Source organism: Choloepus didactylus, chromosome 1 (assembly GCF_015220235.1).
Source record: "Choloepus didactylus isolate mChoDid1 chromosome 1, mChoDid1.pri, whole genome shotgun sequence".
Lineage (NCBI taxonomy): Eukaryota > Metazoa > Chordata > Mammalia > Pilosa > Megalonychidae > Choloepus > Choloepus didactylus.
The window spans coordinates 93668270-93684068 of NC_051307.1; the positions used below are offsets into that span (position 1 = coordinate 93668270).

Here is a 15799-nt window from a genome sequence, read left to right on the forward strand (position 1 = left end):
GGTCTACATTCCTCCCCGGGAGTCATATTCCACGTTGCCAGGGAGATTCACTCCCCTGGGTGTCTGATCCCATGTAGGGGGGAGGGCAGTGATTTCACCTTTCAAGTTGGCTTAGCCAGAGAGAGAGGGCCACATCTGAGCAACAAAGAGGCATTCAGGAGGAGACTCTTAGGCACAAATACAGGGAGGCCTAGCCTCTCCTTTGCAGCAACCGTCTTCCCAAGGGTAAAACCTACGGTAGAGGGCTCAACCCATCAAACCACCAGTTCCCTATGTCTGTGGTCATGTTAGCAACCATTGAGGTGGGGTAGGCCAATACCCCTGCATTCTCCACAGGCTCCTCAAGGGGGCACTACATATTTTTTTCCTTGTTTCCTCCCTTTCCCTTTTAACCCTTTTTTCCTTTTTAAATCAACTGTATGGAAAAAAAAATAAAAAAAAAAACAACATACAGTAAAAGAACATTTCAAAGAGACCATAACAAGGGACTAAGAAAAAGACAACTAACCTAAGATAGCTGCTTTACTTCCAACCTGTTCCTACTTTACCCCAAGAAAGTTACATAATATAGCAACATTTCTGTGAACTTGCTCCTACTATATCCATCAGAAATTAACAGACCATAGTCATTCCTGGGCATCCCCAGAACGTTAAGTAGCATATTTGTTCTTCTTGGATTACTGTTCCCCCTTCCCCAATTGCTCTCTATTGCTAGTTCCCCTACATTCGACATTATAAACCATTCGTTTTACATTTTTCAAAGTTCACATTAGTGGTAGCATATAATATTTCTCTTTCTGTGCCTGGCTTATTTCGCTCAGCATTATGTCTTCAAGGTTCATCCATGTTGTCATATGTTTCACGAGGTCGTTCCTTCTTACTGCCGTGTAGTATTCCATCGTGTGTATATACCACATTTTATTTATCCACTCATCTGTTGAAGGACATTTGGGTTGTTTCCATCTCTTGGCAATTGTGAATAATGCTGCTGTGAACATTGGCGTGCAGATATCTGTTCGTGTCACTGCTTTCCGTTCTTCTGGGTATATACCGAGAAGTGCAATCGCTGGATCGAATGGCAACTCTATTTCTAGTTTTCTAAGGAACTGCCAGACTGACTTCCAGAGTGGCTGAACCATTATACAGTCCCACCAACAATGAATAAGAGTTCCGATTTCTCCACATCCCCTCCAGCATTTGTAGTTTCCTGTTTGTTTAATGGCAGCCACTCTAATAGGTGTTAGATGGTATCTCATTGTGGTCTTAATTTGCATCTCTCTAATAGCTAGTGAAGCTGAACATTTTTTCATGTGTTTCTTGGCCATCTGTATTTCCTCTTCAGAGAACTGTCTTTTCATATCCTTTGCCCATTTTATAATTGGGCTGTATGTACTATTGTCATTGAGTTGTAGGATTTCTTTATATATGCAAGATATCAGTCTTTTGTGAGATACATGGTTTCCAAAAATTTTTTCCCATTGAGTTGGCTGCCTCTTTACCTTTTTGAGAAATTCCTTTGAGGTGCAGAAACTTCTAAGCTTGAGGAGTTCCCATTTATCTATTTTTTCTTTTGTTGCTTGTGCTTTGGTTGTAATCTAGGAAGTAGCTGCCTAATACAAGGTCTTGAAGATGTTTTCCTACATTATCTTCTAGGAGTTTTATGGTACTTTCTTTTATATTGAGATCTTTCGTCCATTTTGAGTTAATTTTTGTGTAGGGTGTGAGGTAGGGGTCCTCTTTCATTCTTTTGGATATGGATATCCAACTCTCCCAGCCCCATTTGTTGAATAGACCATTATGACTCAGTTCAGTGACTTTGGGGGCCTTATCAAAGATCAGTCGGCCATAGATCTGAGGGTCTACCTCTGAATTCTCAATTCGATTCCATTGATCTATATGTCTATCTTTGTGCCAGTACCATGCTGTTTTGACAACTGTGGCTTTATAATAAGCTTCAAAGTTAGGGAGTGTAAGTCCTCCCACTTGGTTTTTCTTTTTTAGAGTGTCTTTAGCAATTCGAGGCATCTTCCCTTTCCAAATAAATTTGATAACTAGCTTTTCCAAGTCTGCAAAGTAGGTTGTTGGAATTTTGATTGGGATTGCATTGAATCTGTAGATGAGTTTGGGTAGAATTGACATCTTCATGACATTTAGCCTTCCTATCCATGAACATGGAATATTATTCCATCTTTTAAGGTCCCCTTCTATTTCTTTTAGTAGAGTTATGTAGTTTTCTTTGTATAGGTCTTTTACATCTTTGGTTAAGTTTATTCCTAGGTACTTGATTTTTTTAGTTGCTATTGAAAACAGTATCTTTTTCTTGAGAGTCTCTTCAGTTTGTTCATTTCTAGCATATAGAAACATTAGTGACCTATGTGCATTAATCTTGTATCCCGCTACTTTGCTAAATTTGTTTATTAGCTCTAGTAGCTGTATCGTCGATTTCTCAGGGTTTTCCAGATATAAGATCATATCATCTGCAAACAATGACAGTTTTACTTCTTCTTTTCCAATTTGGATGCCTTTTATTTCTTTGTCTTGCTGGATTGCCCTGGCTAGCACTTTCAGCACAATGTTGAATAACAGTGGTGACAGCGGGCATCCTTGTCTTGTTCCTGATCTTAGAGGGAAGGCTTTCAGTCTCTCGCCATTGAGTACAATGCTGGCTGTGGGTTTTTCATATATGCTGTTTATCAAATTGAAGAAGTTTCCTTCAATTACTACCTTTTGAAGTGTTTTTATCAAAAACGGATGTTGGATTTTGTCAAATGCTTTTTCAGCATCTATTGAGATGATCATTTGATTTTTCCCTTTCGAGTTTTTAATGTGTTGTAATACATTGATTGATTTTCTTATGTTGAACCATCCTTGCATGCCTGGAATTAACCCCACTTGGTCATGCTGTATGATTTTTTTAATGTGTCTTTGGATTCGATTTGCAAGTATTTTGTTGAGGATTTTTGCATCTATATTCATTAGGGAGATTGGCCGGTAGTTTTCCTTTTTTGTGGCATCTTTGCCTGGTTTTGGTATTAGATTGATGTTAGCTTCATAAAATGAGTTAGGTAGTGTTCCATTTTCTTCAATGTTTTGAAAGAGTTTGAGTAAGATTGGTGTCAGTTCTTTCTGGAAAGTTTGGTAGAATTCCCCTGTGAAGCCATCTGGCCCTGGGCATTTATTTGTGGGAAGATTTTTGATGACTGATTGGATCTCTTTGCTTGTGATGGGTTGGTTGAGGTCTTCTGTTTCTTCTCTGGTCAGTCTAGGTTGTTCATATGTTTCCAGGAAATTGTCCATTTCCTCCACGTTATCTAGTTTGTTGCCATGCAGTTGTTCATAGTATCCTCTTATAATTTTTTTAATTTCTTCAGGATCTGCAGTTATGTCACCTTTTTCATTCATTATTTTGTTTATATGGGTCTTCTCTCTTTTTGATTTTGTCAGTCTAGCTAGGGGCTTGTCAATCTTGTTGATCTTCTCATAGAACCAACTTTTGGTGATAGTTATCCTCTCGATTGTTTTTTTGTTCTCTATGTCATTTATTTCTGCTTTAATCCTTGTTATTTCTTTTCTTGTACTTGGTTTAGGATTGGTTTGCTGTTCATTTTCTAGCTTCTTCAGTTGATCCATTAGTTCTTTGATTTTGGCTCTTTCTTCCTTTTTAATATATGCGTTTAGTGCTATAAATTTCCCCCTCAGCACTGCTTTTGCTGCATCCCATAGGTTTTGGTATGTTGTGTTCTCATTTTCATTTGTCTCTACATATTTAGCAATTTCCAAATCCCTCCTGTTTAAGAGACATTTTCTTATTTTTAAGAAACGGTATCTTGTGAGCATCTTCTGTAAAAGGGAAAGTGGGTGGAGGTTTTTTCTTGTAACTGCTTTTTGCTGAGCAAGGGTTAATACGTTCTTATATTAATTTGGAAGATGCTCTGCACATAAGCTTACAGATACAATACAGGCAACAACAAGACAAACAAATGACATGCAGAATAAAAACTATGGTAATAAGGGCTATTTTCTGTTTCACGGTAAATTCATTAACCACTTAGAAAATGCATTTAATTTACTATAATTTTAACACTATTATTATTTTGCATATGATTTAATATCGAAGAGACATTGTTATATTTATTTGGTATATATGTGTAGCATTGAATGCTAATGAATTCTCAAGTTTTTCCTGAGCTGCATTGGGTATTATGTTTACAATACTATACATGCTGTCCCCTCATATGAGCAGGCCTTAGTGTCAATTATGTTTTTAGGTTTCAACCACATCACATTGGCATTTACAGCTCCGGGAGCTATCTTCTTTGTACAGTTGTTATAGCGCAGTATCATTGGTCCTCTGGGAAACAGGATGGTGGGCTCCAGGGTTCTATTGGGCTGTTTTACAGTGCCCTCTGACACTGTGCAGCAGAGCCTGTCTGGAGGCAGTGTCCAAAAAGGTTATTACTGATTTTGTTTCAGAAGCTACCTTGGGCAGTGAGATATTGAATTTTAGCCACATGACTGTGTTTTCTTGACCTGGAACCTTAGGTAAATACTGTTTCCAGAATCACCCTCTGTAATTTGTTGTAAGGCTCAGATATTTATTCTAAGAGTAAATATTTTATGGTTTACAATACCTTTTATCTTGAGACATTGCATTTACCTTAATACTTTGTGTATGGGTATATGACTAGGAAAGCCCCTGATATGAAATCCCGGTCTTCTTCCCTATCATATTTTTATGTAGAAAGTGGGATAGAAAGAGATAGGCATGGCCACGTATGTGAGCGAAGAGAATCTAGAACACATTTTCTGGCCATCAACTTTCCTTACAGTAGAAGTATGCATTTCCCCTGGTGTTTTTAATGAAAGCAGTGCATATCTTAGAAGCCCTGTTTTCCAGCATTATAATCAGTGAGGCATTAAATACTCCTAGCCCCTTGCTAAGCAACTTCTTTGGTGCTCCCTTTCCCCCAGGAGAATGCCCACTTCAGCATCTCAGAGTCCTTGATTGCTGCCATTGAATTAATGAAGTGCAACATGATGAGCCAATGCCTAGAAGAGGAGGAAGAGGGGGAAGACAGTGATAAAGAGATCCAGGAACTGAAGCAGAAGATCCGCCTTCGCCGCCAGCAGATCCGCACCAAGAATCGGCCACTCTCTTTGTACCAGGAAACAGAGCATGGAAGTGAGTCAGACCTATAAACACCTCCTTTTCTTCCTACTTCAGAACTTCAGGATAAGGCTCAGTGCCCTGTGGGCTTTCTTTGTTGCCTTCCTTTAATATGTTATGCCCAGACCAAGGGTTCTTCTACCATTAGACAGATATTTCTATATTGTAATTTTTTCTACAAGACTAAGAATGCTGGTCCTAGATTTTGTCCATTTCATACTTCAGAAATAGCTTCATTCCAAAATAGGTTTCTGATATGAGGAAAACTAAGACCACTGGTCCCAGATTTTGTTCCCAGGTAGCAGTACCATCTGTTTACATGAAACTTGCTAAGGGGTTAGTAAAAGGACTAGTTTCCACTTCATCAGCATCACTCTCAGCCAAGGTTCTCTTTGCTTCTCCCTACTGAGGTCATACCAGGTCTTGCATTGTGATCCCAGAAGGAGTAGGAGACCTCTTTCTGTCTTGTTTATTACTTTTTTTTCTCCCCCACATTACAGGTTTCCGGGTCACTTCCAGCAGCTCCCAGTTCAGTTCACGTGATTCGGCACAGTTCTCTGACTCGGGCTCTGCTGATGAGGTTGATGAATTTGAAATCCAAGGTAAGAAGTAATACTCTGTTACAAGGGCACCTTCATTGCCTCTTTCAATTTGGAATCATAGGCTGAGAAGCTTTCTCTAAGTAGGGGATATTCATTATGGTCCATTATTTGTTGGCTGTTGTAAGGGGCAGCCTCTCTTGCTAAATACAGAAATTCTTTAAAATTTAAGCAGAAAAGAACACTGAAAGGAAGTGTTCCAGGTGGAATGAGCTGGCTGTTGAAGTCACCCAGATGCCGCTTCTTCATATTGTACCTTATTACCCTTGGGTTCTCACTCTCATTCCTCCTTCTATCAGCCTAATGATATCTACATGAAATTAGAATCCTATTCTCTTGAGTTCCATAACACAACTGAAATTATTTTGAAGTTTTCAAAAGAATCTTTATTATACTCCTAAGAAGAAAAGGACAAAAAGAGTCACTGTGGGGGGACAAAAAGCAAAACAGGAGAAAAATCAAGTTTACGAGATAAAGCTTTATTTTCCGCCCTACCGGTGCTAACTTGGTCCCAGAACTACACACTCTTCTGTTGTTGTTGCTGTTGCTGCTGCTGCTGTTGTTGCTGTAAGCATCTGCAGAGAGAAGAGATGGGCCTGGGAAGGCCATTGTGTTAAATCAGTGTAATGCCCCATTTCTGCAAATCATAGATTTCTTCAAGTTTCCATCAGCGAAGGAACCAAAGCCAGTTGTGGGGCATCAGCTCTTCCCCCATGGGTAAAACCAAGAGTCATTTCCTCACAGAGGTGACTTATATCTATAATTCTCAATTGTAATGTGACAAAAAATAAATCTTTTAATGCATGCAGCCCTGTTTTCCTGTCTACCACATTCTAGAGAACCCATCACCTGTGCAGACCTCTAGCTTTGGTAGCTGGATTTCTTCCCCATTCAGAAATTCAGTTTTTACACATATTTTTCCAGGTCTCCAGGGAGTCTTCCTTCTGTGTTCTCCTTATTTTGGATTTCTATTCATGACAATAAATAGGTAGTCTCTTAAAACTCCATTTTTTTTCTTCTTTGTGATTATCTTGATTAGAAGAAAATAAGAGGGTTCTGCCTTCTCTGAATCAGCAATCAGAATTTCATGAGGGTAATATTAATTTAAATTCAGAGCATGTTACTTCACTGGGTTAGAGCAGTCTACGTGACTACTAAGTCTGGAAGGACTCTTATTTAAAATAGACTTCCTAGAGGGAATCATAGATTTCTTCAAGTTTCCATCAGCGAAGGAACCAAAGCCAGTTGTGGGGCATAAGCTCCCCTAGAGAGCAGCAAGAAATGTAATCCTGTTGGAAACTGTTGCTGCAGTGATAGGCCCAGAGGAGATGTTTAATCAACTGACTCTCCAGACAGTTCAGTTCAGGGTTCCTTAAAGGAAAAGAACTGAGGGCAGGGTTTCTCAACCTCTAGGCCAGATAATTCTTTAATTCTTTGTAATTAGAGACTGTCCTGTACACTGCAGGATATTTAGCATCATCCCTGACCTTGACCTACTAGAAGCCTGTAGCACTGCTGTCCCCCATCCCCTTCTTGACAGTGAAAAATGTCTCTAGACATTGCCAAATATCCCCACTGCCTTAGGAGGTCTTCAGGGCTACACTGGTTTGGGAAGTAGCAATAACTGTCTCCCAAGCTATAGTCGGACTTATCGTGGATGTAAGTTCCTAAGCCATTTCATCTTTTGGAGCAGAAGTTAAGTCCTGATTCTAGGAACATGTGGTATAGGACTGTCATTCTCATTGCTTTTCTTCCTGGCTGAATACTAAAGGGCCCCTTTTTGTAATCATTATTACACAGATGGTAGCGAAGGATCTAACCTGACTCACATGTCAGAGAATGGACTCTCAATGTCAATGGCTTCGATGTTTTCAGGTAGCTTGTGTTGGAAGTGTGAGTGTGCTCATATGTGCATGTGTATGTATGTTTATACCAGTTTTTGTACATATTTGAATATTTGATTATGTGGCACCTGTTAAGGTTATAGAACTAAAGAGTTTGGAAAATTAGTTGATAAAAACTTTACTTAAGTCCATTAACAGTGCAGGAAACAATTCAGATACTCATTTTCTTCTTCCTCGTATGACCCAAAAAATCCTCCTTACTGAGTTTATCCTTGTTGATTCTTTGCTACAGTGATAATTTCAGGTTTAAGTAGTCAAATGGCTAATGGCAATAGGGGACAGTTTAGAAAAGAATGGTCAAATGAAGAACGTTAGTTCAAACTTACAGCTAAGGTACTGCCACACATTCAGACAGCGAAAGTAGAATAGAATGGTATGAAGCTTTGTGGTATCTCTTTAGAGTTTTGAATTTGCAGAGCCAACTTTCAAAAAGCCATCTCTTTTAGGTACTTTGTATACAATTAGGATTTACTACTACCAGTGTTTACCTTAATAATCACTGTGATCCAAACAAGGAGGAGTTCTATAGGTAGCATTAACTAAAAGAAAATAGCAGTTTTCTACTCAAAATGGCTTTAAAACACACAAACAACAAAACTTTCTTTATTTCTCTGTATTAGGGTTCCCTTTAGTATCTGAAGTAGGGCAGGTCTTTTATTAGCAAAGTCTCTCAGCATTTGTTTGTCTGTGAAAAATTTAAGCTCTTCCTCAAATTTGAAGGAGAGCTTTGCTGGATAAAGTATTCTTGGTTGGAAATTTTTCTCTCTCAGAATTTTAAATATGTCATGCCACTGCCTTCTCGTCTCCATGGTGGCCGCTGAGTAGTCACTACTTAGTCTTATGTTGTTTCCTTTGTATGTGGTGAATTGCTTTTCTCTTGCTGCTTTCAAAACTTGCTCCTTCTCTTCAGTATTTGACAGTCTGATCAGAATATGTCTTGGAGTGGGTTTATTTGGATTTATTCTATTTGGAGTTTGCTGGGCATTTATGCTCTGTGTATTTATATTGTGTAGGTTTGGGAAGTTTTCCCCAACAATTTCTTTGAATACTCTTTCTAGACCTTTACCCTTCTCTTCCCCTTCTGGGACACCAAAGAGTCTTAAATTTGGACATTTTATTTTATGTATCGTATCCCTGAGATCCATTTTGATTTTTTCGATTTTTTCCCCATTCTTTCTTTTGTTCTTTCATTTTCCGTTCTGTGTTCCTCGAGGACCCTGAGTCATTGTTCAACTTCCTCTAATCTTGTATTATGAGTATCCAGAGTCTTTTTAATTTGGCCAACAGTTTCTTTTATTTCCATAAGATCTTCTATTTTTTATTTACTCTTGCAAGTTCTTCTTTATGCTCTTCTAAGGTCTTTTTTATGTCTTTTATATCCTGTGCCATGCTCTTCTTCATGTCCTTTATATCCTGTGCCATGCTCTCATTGTTTGTCTTTAGTTCTTTGATAAATTGCGCCACGTACTGTGTCTCTTCTGATCTTTTGATTTGGGTGCTTGGGTTTGGGTTTGGGTTCTCCATATTGTCTGGTTTTATCATATGCTTTAAGATTTTCTGTTGTTTTTGGCCTCTTGGCATTTGCTTTACTTGATAGGGTTCTTTCAGGTTATAAAAAATACCAATCTCTAATTGTCAGATCTACAGCTTGGTGGCATACACTTTCTCTAACTAACCAGCAGATGGCATCTGCGAGTCACCTATTCCCCTCACGTCAGTTCTCCCCAACTTTGTCTTTGTGGTGTGTGGGGCTCTGGTTCTTGTGGGGTCCAATTGGTGCACTAAGTTTGGGTGTGTTGTTGGTGCTGTCCGCCCTGAATGTGGGGCATGTGTCTGGGTGGTTAGGGAGGCAGGGCAGCTTTAATAATCAAACCTCCCAGGTGTTCCCGGAGATTTAAGGCTGTTGCAAGAGTCTAAACCGTCATTTCAGTCTTGCCACAGGTTGTCTCTGCTGCTGACCCACAAGTCCTTGGTATTGGCGTAGGGTCCCTGGGATTTCCGAGTGGGTCCCCCTTCTCAGCCGTGCTCTTCCAGGACCTCTGCTGAGGGAAGTTTGTGCCACGTCACAAGTGCGCACCGGCCCTCCAGGGAAGCCCTGGGCCACCGGGCTATGCAGGAGTGTTCCCAGCCTGATGTAAAGATGGTTAAATGGGGCGTGTTAATTTCCCCCTTTTCACACAGCTCCGCCTTCCCAGCTCCAGGATAATTAGCTGTGGGTGCACTAAAGGCCACTGTCAACAACCGATAGTGGCATGTGCACAGTACTGCGGGAAACACTCACCATTGCACTGGGTTTCTTGGCGCAGCTCTGGGCTGTGGGTCTGGCCCCAGGCAGGAGTGTCCCCAGGCCACAGGGGAGATGGCTGCGGCGGGCATGGTTTCTTTCTCCTTTTGGCTCCCCTCTGTCCCCCTGGACCGAGACAATCAGCAGCGGGTGTGGGAAAGGCTATCCTCCATGCCAGACACTGAGGCATTGGTACAGCCTGCTTCTGCTGTGCTTCACTGCGCGGTTCTCTCCGTGGTATCTGCAGCCACTCCTGGGTTGTTGTTTTTTTTTTTTTTTAAGAAGAACTAGTCTGTCTCCAAACGCCAGCCCATGGTTTCCCCACATCGCAGCGTGGTCACTGGACTTTCAGCCGGCTCACTCACTTGTTTCAGAACACAGACTCCCGGTTTCACCAAATGCATGGTCCCTGTGGATTTAGCAGAACTTGTCCAGCTGGTACATCACTGGAACTGGTGTTCTGGGTCACTTTCTGTTTTTTTTCTATTATTTTTCACAGAGTTGTTTTTTTGCCCTGTCTCACCTAGCCGCCATCTTAGGTTCCTCCCCCAAGGATATTCACTTTTGAAACCACCTTAAGTGCAAGCGCAGTTATCCAGTTCAAGAAATTTAACACTGATATAAAGATTACAGTCTGTATTCCAATTTTTCTCATATCCTAATAATGTCCTTTTCTCCATTCTTAATTCCCATCTAGTATCATGCATTGCATTTAATTGTCATTATCTCTTTAGTTTCTCTTTCTTTTTAATTGTTGAAACATATATACAATATAAATCTTCCCATCTCAGCCCCTCCCAAGCATACCGTTCAGTGGGGTTAATCAGTTCACATGTTGCAGTATCCTTACCACCATCCATTACTATAACTTTCCTTCACTTCAAACAGAAATCCTACACTCATTTTGCATTAACGCCCCAGTGTCCGTTCTCCCACTCCTGGTAATCTTTAACCTGTATTCTGTGTCTTTATGAGTTTGCATATTCTCTGATCTTTTCTTTGTGGTTATCATGGGGCTTAAATTTAACATCCTGAATCTATAGCAATCTCATTTAATTTGATACCAACTTAACTTCAATAGCATACATAAACTATGTTCCTGTACTCCTCCATTTCCCCACCTTTATGTAATTCTTGTCACAAATTATATATATATATATATATATATATATATATATATATATATATATATGTACATTCCAAGCCCCAGATTATTGATTTTTCATTACATTTTATGCATTTGCCTTTTGGATCTCATAGGGAGAAAAAAGTGGGGCAACAAATAAAAATACAGTAGTACTGGTATGTTGTATACTCATGTCATTATCTTTACCAGAAATCTTTATTTCTTCATGTGGCTTCAGCCAATTGTCTAGTGTCCTTTCCTTTCAACCTGAAGAACTTCCTTTAGCATTTCTTGTACGACCGATCTAGTGATGACAAACTCCCTCAGCTTTTCTTTATTTGGGAATATCTTCATTCCTCCTGCATTTTTGAAAGACAGTTTTGCCAGATATAGAATTCTTGGTTGGCGATTTTTTGCTCTCAGCCCTTCAAATATGTCTTCCAACAGCCTTCTTGCCTCCGTGGTTTCCAACAAGAAATCAGCATTTAATCTTACCGAGGCTTCCTTGTATGTGACACATGCTTGCTTCTCTTTTGCAACTTTCAGAATTCTCTCTTTATCTTGGCATTCTACAGTTTGGTTATATGCCATGGTGTGGGTCTATTTGGGTTTATCCTTTTTGGAGTTTGTTGAGTGTCTTGGATGTGTATATTCATGTCTTTTGTTAAATTTGGGGAGTTTTCAGCCATTATTTCTTTGAATATTCTGTCTGCTCCTTCTCTCTTTTTCTCCTTCTGGGACTCCCACCGTATGTATATTGGTATACTTGATGGTGTCCCACAGGTTTTTCAGGCTCTGTTCATTTTTCTTCATTCTTTCTTCTTTCTGCTTCTCAGACTGGATGATTTCAATAGTCTTGTCTTTAAGTTTCCTGATTCTTTCTTCTGCCAGCTCCAATCTGCTGTTAAACCCCTCTAGTACATTTTTAATTTCTGTTACTGTGGACTTCAGCTCTATTTGTTTCTTTTTCATAATTTCCATCTCTCTGTTGATATTATCTTTGTGATCTTTTTCCTGATTTCCTTTAGTTCTTTGTCAACTTTTTCTTTTAGCTCTTTGAGCATGTTTAGGACAGTTTTTAAAAGTCTTTGTACGGAATGTCCTAGGACTGATCTTCATTGATGATTTCTAATATTTTGGTGAAACCTGGACATTTTGATATTTTAGTGTGTTATTGCTGGAATTTAGAATCTGTTCCTTAAAGTTGTATCCAGGTAGTAGTATGACAGAGCTTTTCTTAACCAAAAGAAGGGAAAAAAATGAAACACCTTTCTCAGTCTTTGACCTGTGTGAGTGCTCTCCTTCAGGGCTTATTCATACAATAAGAGTGGAAAATAGCTCCAAGCCATAGCATAGGGGCCTCCCTGATCCTTTCTGCACATGCCTCTTGTCTTGGACACAAAGAATTTACCTGTTTACACAGAAACAAATGTTCTCTCTTCTGTTGGAAACAGTTTTCTCACAGCCCCAGATACTGCACTGTACAGCCAGTGATCATTTTTCCGGGCAGTGTTCTGTAGGAGAGCTTGGTGAGCTGCCTTCTACATGCAGGGCAAGTTCTGGGATGGCAAGTTCCTCAAGTCACCATCAGGCAGATTGGCCCAGAAATACATGCTCTCAGTATGTGCACAAGGGTTACTCTGCTCCCTCCAGAACTGGAACCAAGGATCTGCACAGGGAACACAGGCTAGTTCCATGCTGAGCTGGTGAAGGGTGAGGCGGGGGCCAGCCAGTGTGCCAGGAGACCATATTGCTTTTTTTTTTTCCCCAATTCAGTTTTATTGAGATATATTCACATACCGTACAGTCATCCACAGTGTACAGTCAGTTCATAGTACCATCATATAATTGTGCTTTCATCACCAAAATCAATTTTTGAACATTTTCATTACTCCAAAAAATAAAAATAAAATTAGAATAAAAATACAAGTAAAGAAGAACACCCAAAACATCCCATCTCCCCATCCCCCCTATTATTCATTTAATTTTTGTTCCCATTTTTCTACCCATCTGTCCATACACTGGATAGAGGGAATGTGAGCCACAAGGTTTTCACAATCACATGGTCACACACCATATAAGCTACATAGTTATGCAATCGTCTTCAAGACTCAAGGCTAATGGGTTGCAGTTCAACAGTTTCAGGTATTTCATTTTATCTATTTCAATACACTAAAAACTAAAAAGGGGTATCTGTATAACACATAAGAATAACTTCCAGAATCACCTCTCAAGTCCATTTGAAATCTCTGAGCTACTGAAACTTTATTTTGTTTCATTTCTCTTCCCCCTTTTGATCAACAAGACTTTCTCAATCCCATGATGCCAGGTCTAGGCTCATTACCAGGTCATGTCCCATGTTGCCAGGGAGATTTACACCCCTGAGCCATGTCCCACGTAGGGGGAGGGCAGTGAGTTTACCTGCTGAATGGGCTTAGAGAGAGAGAGGCCACATCTGAGCAATAAAAGAGGTACTCTGGGGGAGATTCTTAGGCACAATTATAAGTAGGCTTAGCCTCTCCTTTGCAGTTACAAGCTTCATAAGGGCAAGCCCCAAGATCGAGGGCTCGGCCTTTTAAATTGGTAGTCCCCAACACTTGTGAGCACATCAGTATTTCCCCAGGTGGGGAAGTTTAATATTTCCACATTTTTCCCCAGTCCTTCATGGGGGCTTTGCAAATACGTTTTTATTTTCTGCCCAAATTACTTTGGGATGCTATACTGCTTTTAAGTGACCTTTTTATTCATTCAGTGCTCACCCTATTACTGTAATCCTGTAACTTTTCTGGAGCTTTGAAAAAGCTGTTTCCACCAGTTTTTCCTGGTTGTTCAAAGTTTCTGTAGGGAGATGGAGTCCTGAAGCATCTCACTCTGCCAAACTGATCAAGGCAGGACCCTTTAACTGATTTTTAATGTGTTTACAACCACAATCTTTGCTGGTACAATTCTTGCCTATCACCCACTTCTCTATCAGGGCACAGTCAATCTGCTTCAATCATAAGGCAAACCTTTATTTAGTATTCCTAGAATCCTTTCTTTATCTAATTTGGGAACTTTAAAGTTTTTATACACTTTACAGTTTTATACCATGAATATGAAAAAAATTTTAAACTGAGAAACTACTCTTTCTTGTGACCCAATAAAATAAAATATTGTAGTAGGGGGAGGGAGGAATCAAAATAATTCTCTCTCAAAGGTAATGACTTAAATATTATTTTCTTTCTACACACAGTTTCCCAATTATGAAAATATAAAATTCATCTTTCTGTACTGGAAATTTCTTTGTTGTTTTCTGCTTTTCATCTGTTTGTAGTCTTTAATCACATTAAGTTTGTTACTGATATCAAATTCTTTCTAAATGGTATCATTATACTTCTCATTAACAATCTTCTTGATTATGTCCAGAGTTTTAAAGACATGTTTCCTTTTGATCACCTTAAGTGATTTATGATATTGAAGAGTCTCTTGGGATACTGTCAGAGGAAGTTGATCAGAGTCCATAACACCCTTGAAAAACTTAAGGTGCTTAAGCATCCTTTTATGGGCATGATCTATGATAAATACTCTGTATACACATAGCTTAATGTAATCACTTTTCTTAGATCCTGATTCGGCAAGTAGGCCAGAAAGACCATAAGTGTTTATGAAGAAAGTAGATTTGAAAGTTATTTCCTCCTAGCAATAAACTGAATATAACTCTTGTGATCATAACTTTTCTTTGTCATAGAAAGCTCTATATTTATCAACATCTATTTCTTTTTTTAAAACAATTTTACTAAGGTATAATTTACATCTCACAAAATTCATGCATTTCAATTATACAATTCAATGATTTTAGTAAATTTACTGAGTTGTACAATCATCACCATTATCTAATTTTAGAACATTTTCATCAAAAGATTCTTGTGCCCATTTGCAGTTGATCCCTATTCAAAACCCCAGTCTACTTTCTGTCTCTACAGATTTGCTTTTTTTGGATAGTTCATATACAAGGAATCATACAATATGTGATCTTTTATGTCCAGCTTTGTTTACTCCATCTATTTCTCATAATGATGTCTACCAAATTTATATCATTCATAAGCTTCTAATTCCAGAGTCTTTTCAGCTTCTTTGTTTTTAGGGGTTTATTGTTGTGGTTTTTGTTGCCATTGTTTCCCCTTCATCCTCTTCTCTTACAGTTTCATCAAGTCTTCCTTATTTTCCTTTGTAGATTCTTCTAGAGTTTCAGTCTTCTGTACTATAGATATTTCTAGTCAGAGTCCAATCAGGAGACAGAAATCACACAGAGAAATCAAATAGGGAAAGTTTAATATAAAAAACTGTTAACTATAATGGATATTGGCCTAATGAAAGATTCGCTCATAAGAAGTAAAGAGAACTCTAAAGAATATGGGAAGAGGAGATACAGGGAGTAGTTACTATCCCCTAAGACTGAAATAGAGCTCCTGAAGAAGGAACAAATGTAAAAGAGGGTCACACCCCCAAGGCTGAGAGCCAGACCTCCTTCCTGGCTTACTGGATGGTGGAGAAGTTCTCTGAGGCTGCAAAGCTGCCTAAGCAAGTGTCTGGGGATACTGTCCATGGGGAAATACCATGCCAGCAGCACTTGCTGGGAAACCATTCTCTGGGGCATCAGGCTTAGCAGCCTACAGGGAGATGCCACACCCTGGAACAAAAGGGTTACTAGAGGAAGCAGTTCTTGGAGAGGTGCCAGGA

The 15799-nt window shown here is 39.3% G+C and overlaps 1 protein-coding gene across 3 annotated transcripts in view; it reads left to right on the forward strand.

Moving 5' to 3' along the window:
* The window catches only part of RUBCN (rubicon autophagy regulator), a 99116-nt gene that overhangs the window by 71285 nt on the left and 12032 nt on the right, over positions 1-15799 (forward strand). For 2 of the 3 annotated variants that reach the window (XM_037837479.1, XM_037837471.1), the window contains exons 10-12: positions 4972-5182; positions 5668-5769; positions 7567-7641. In XM_037837479.1, coding sequence (XP_037693407.1) covers positions 4972-5182; positions 5668-5769; positions 7567-7641 — 388 coding nt within the window. The remainder of the gene's footprint in view (positions 1-4971; positions 5183-5667; positions 5770-7566; positions 7642-15799) is intronic. The other variant, XM_037837474.1, reaches the window with a different exon arrangement.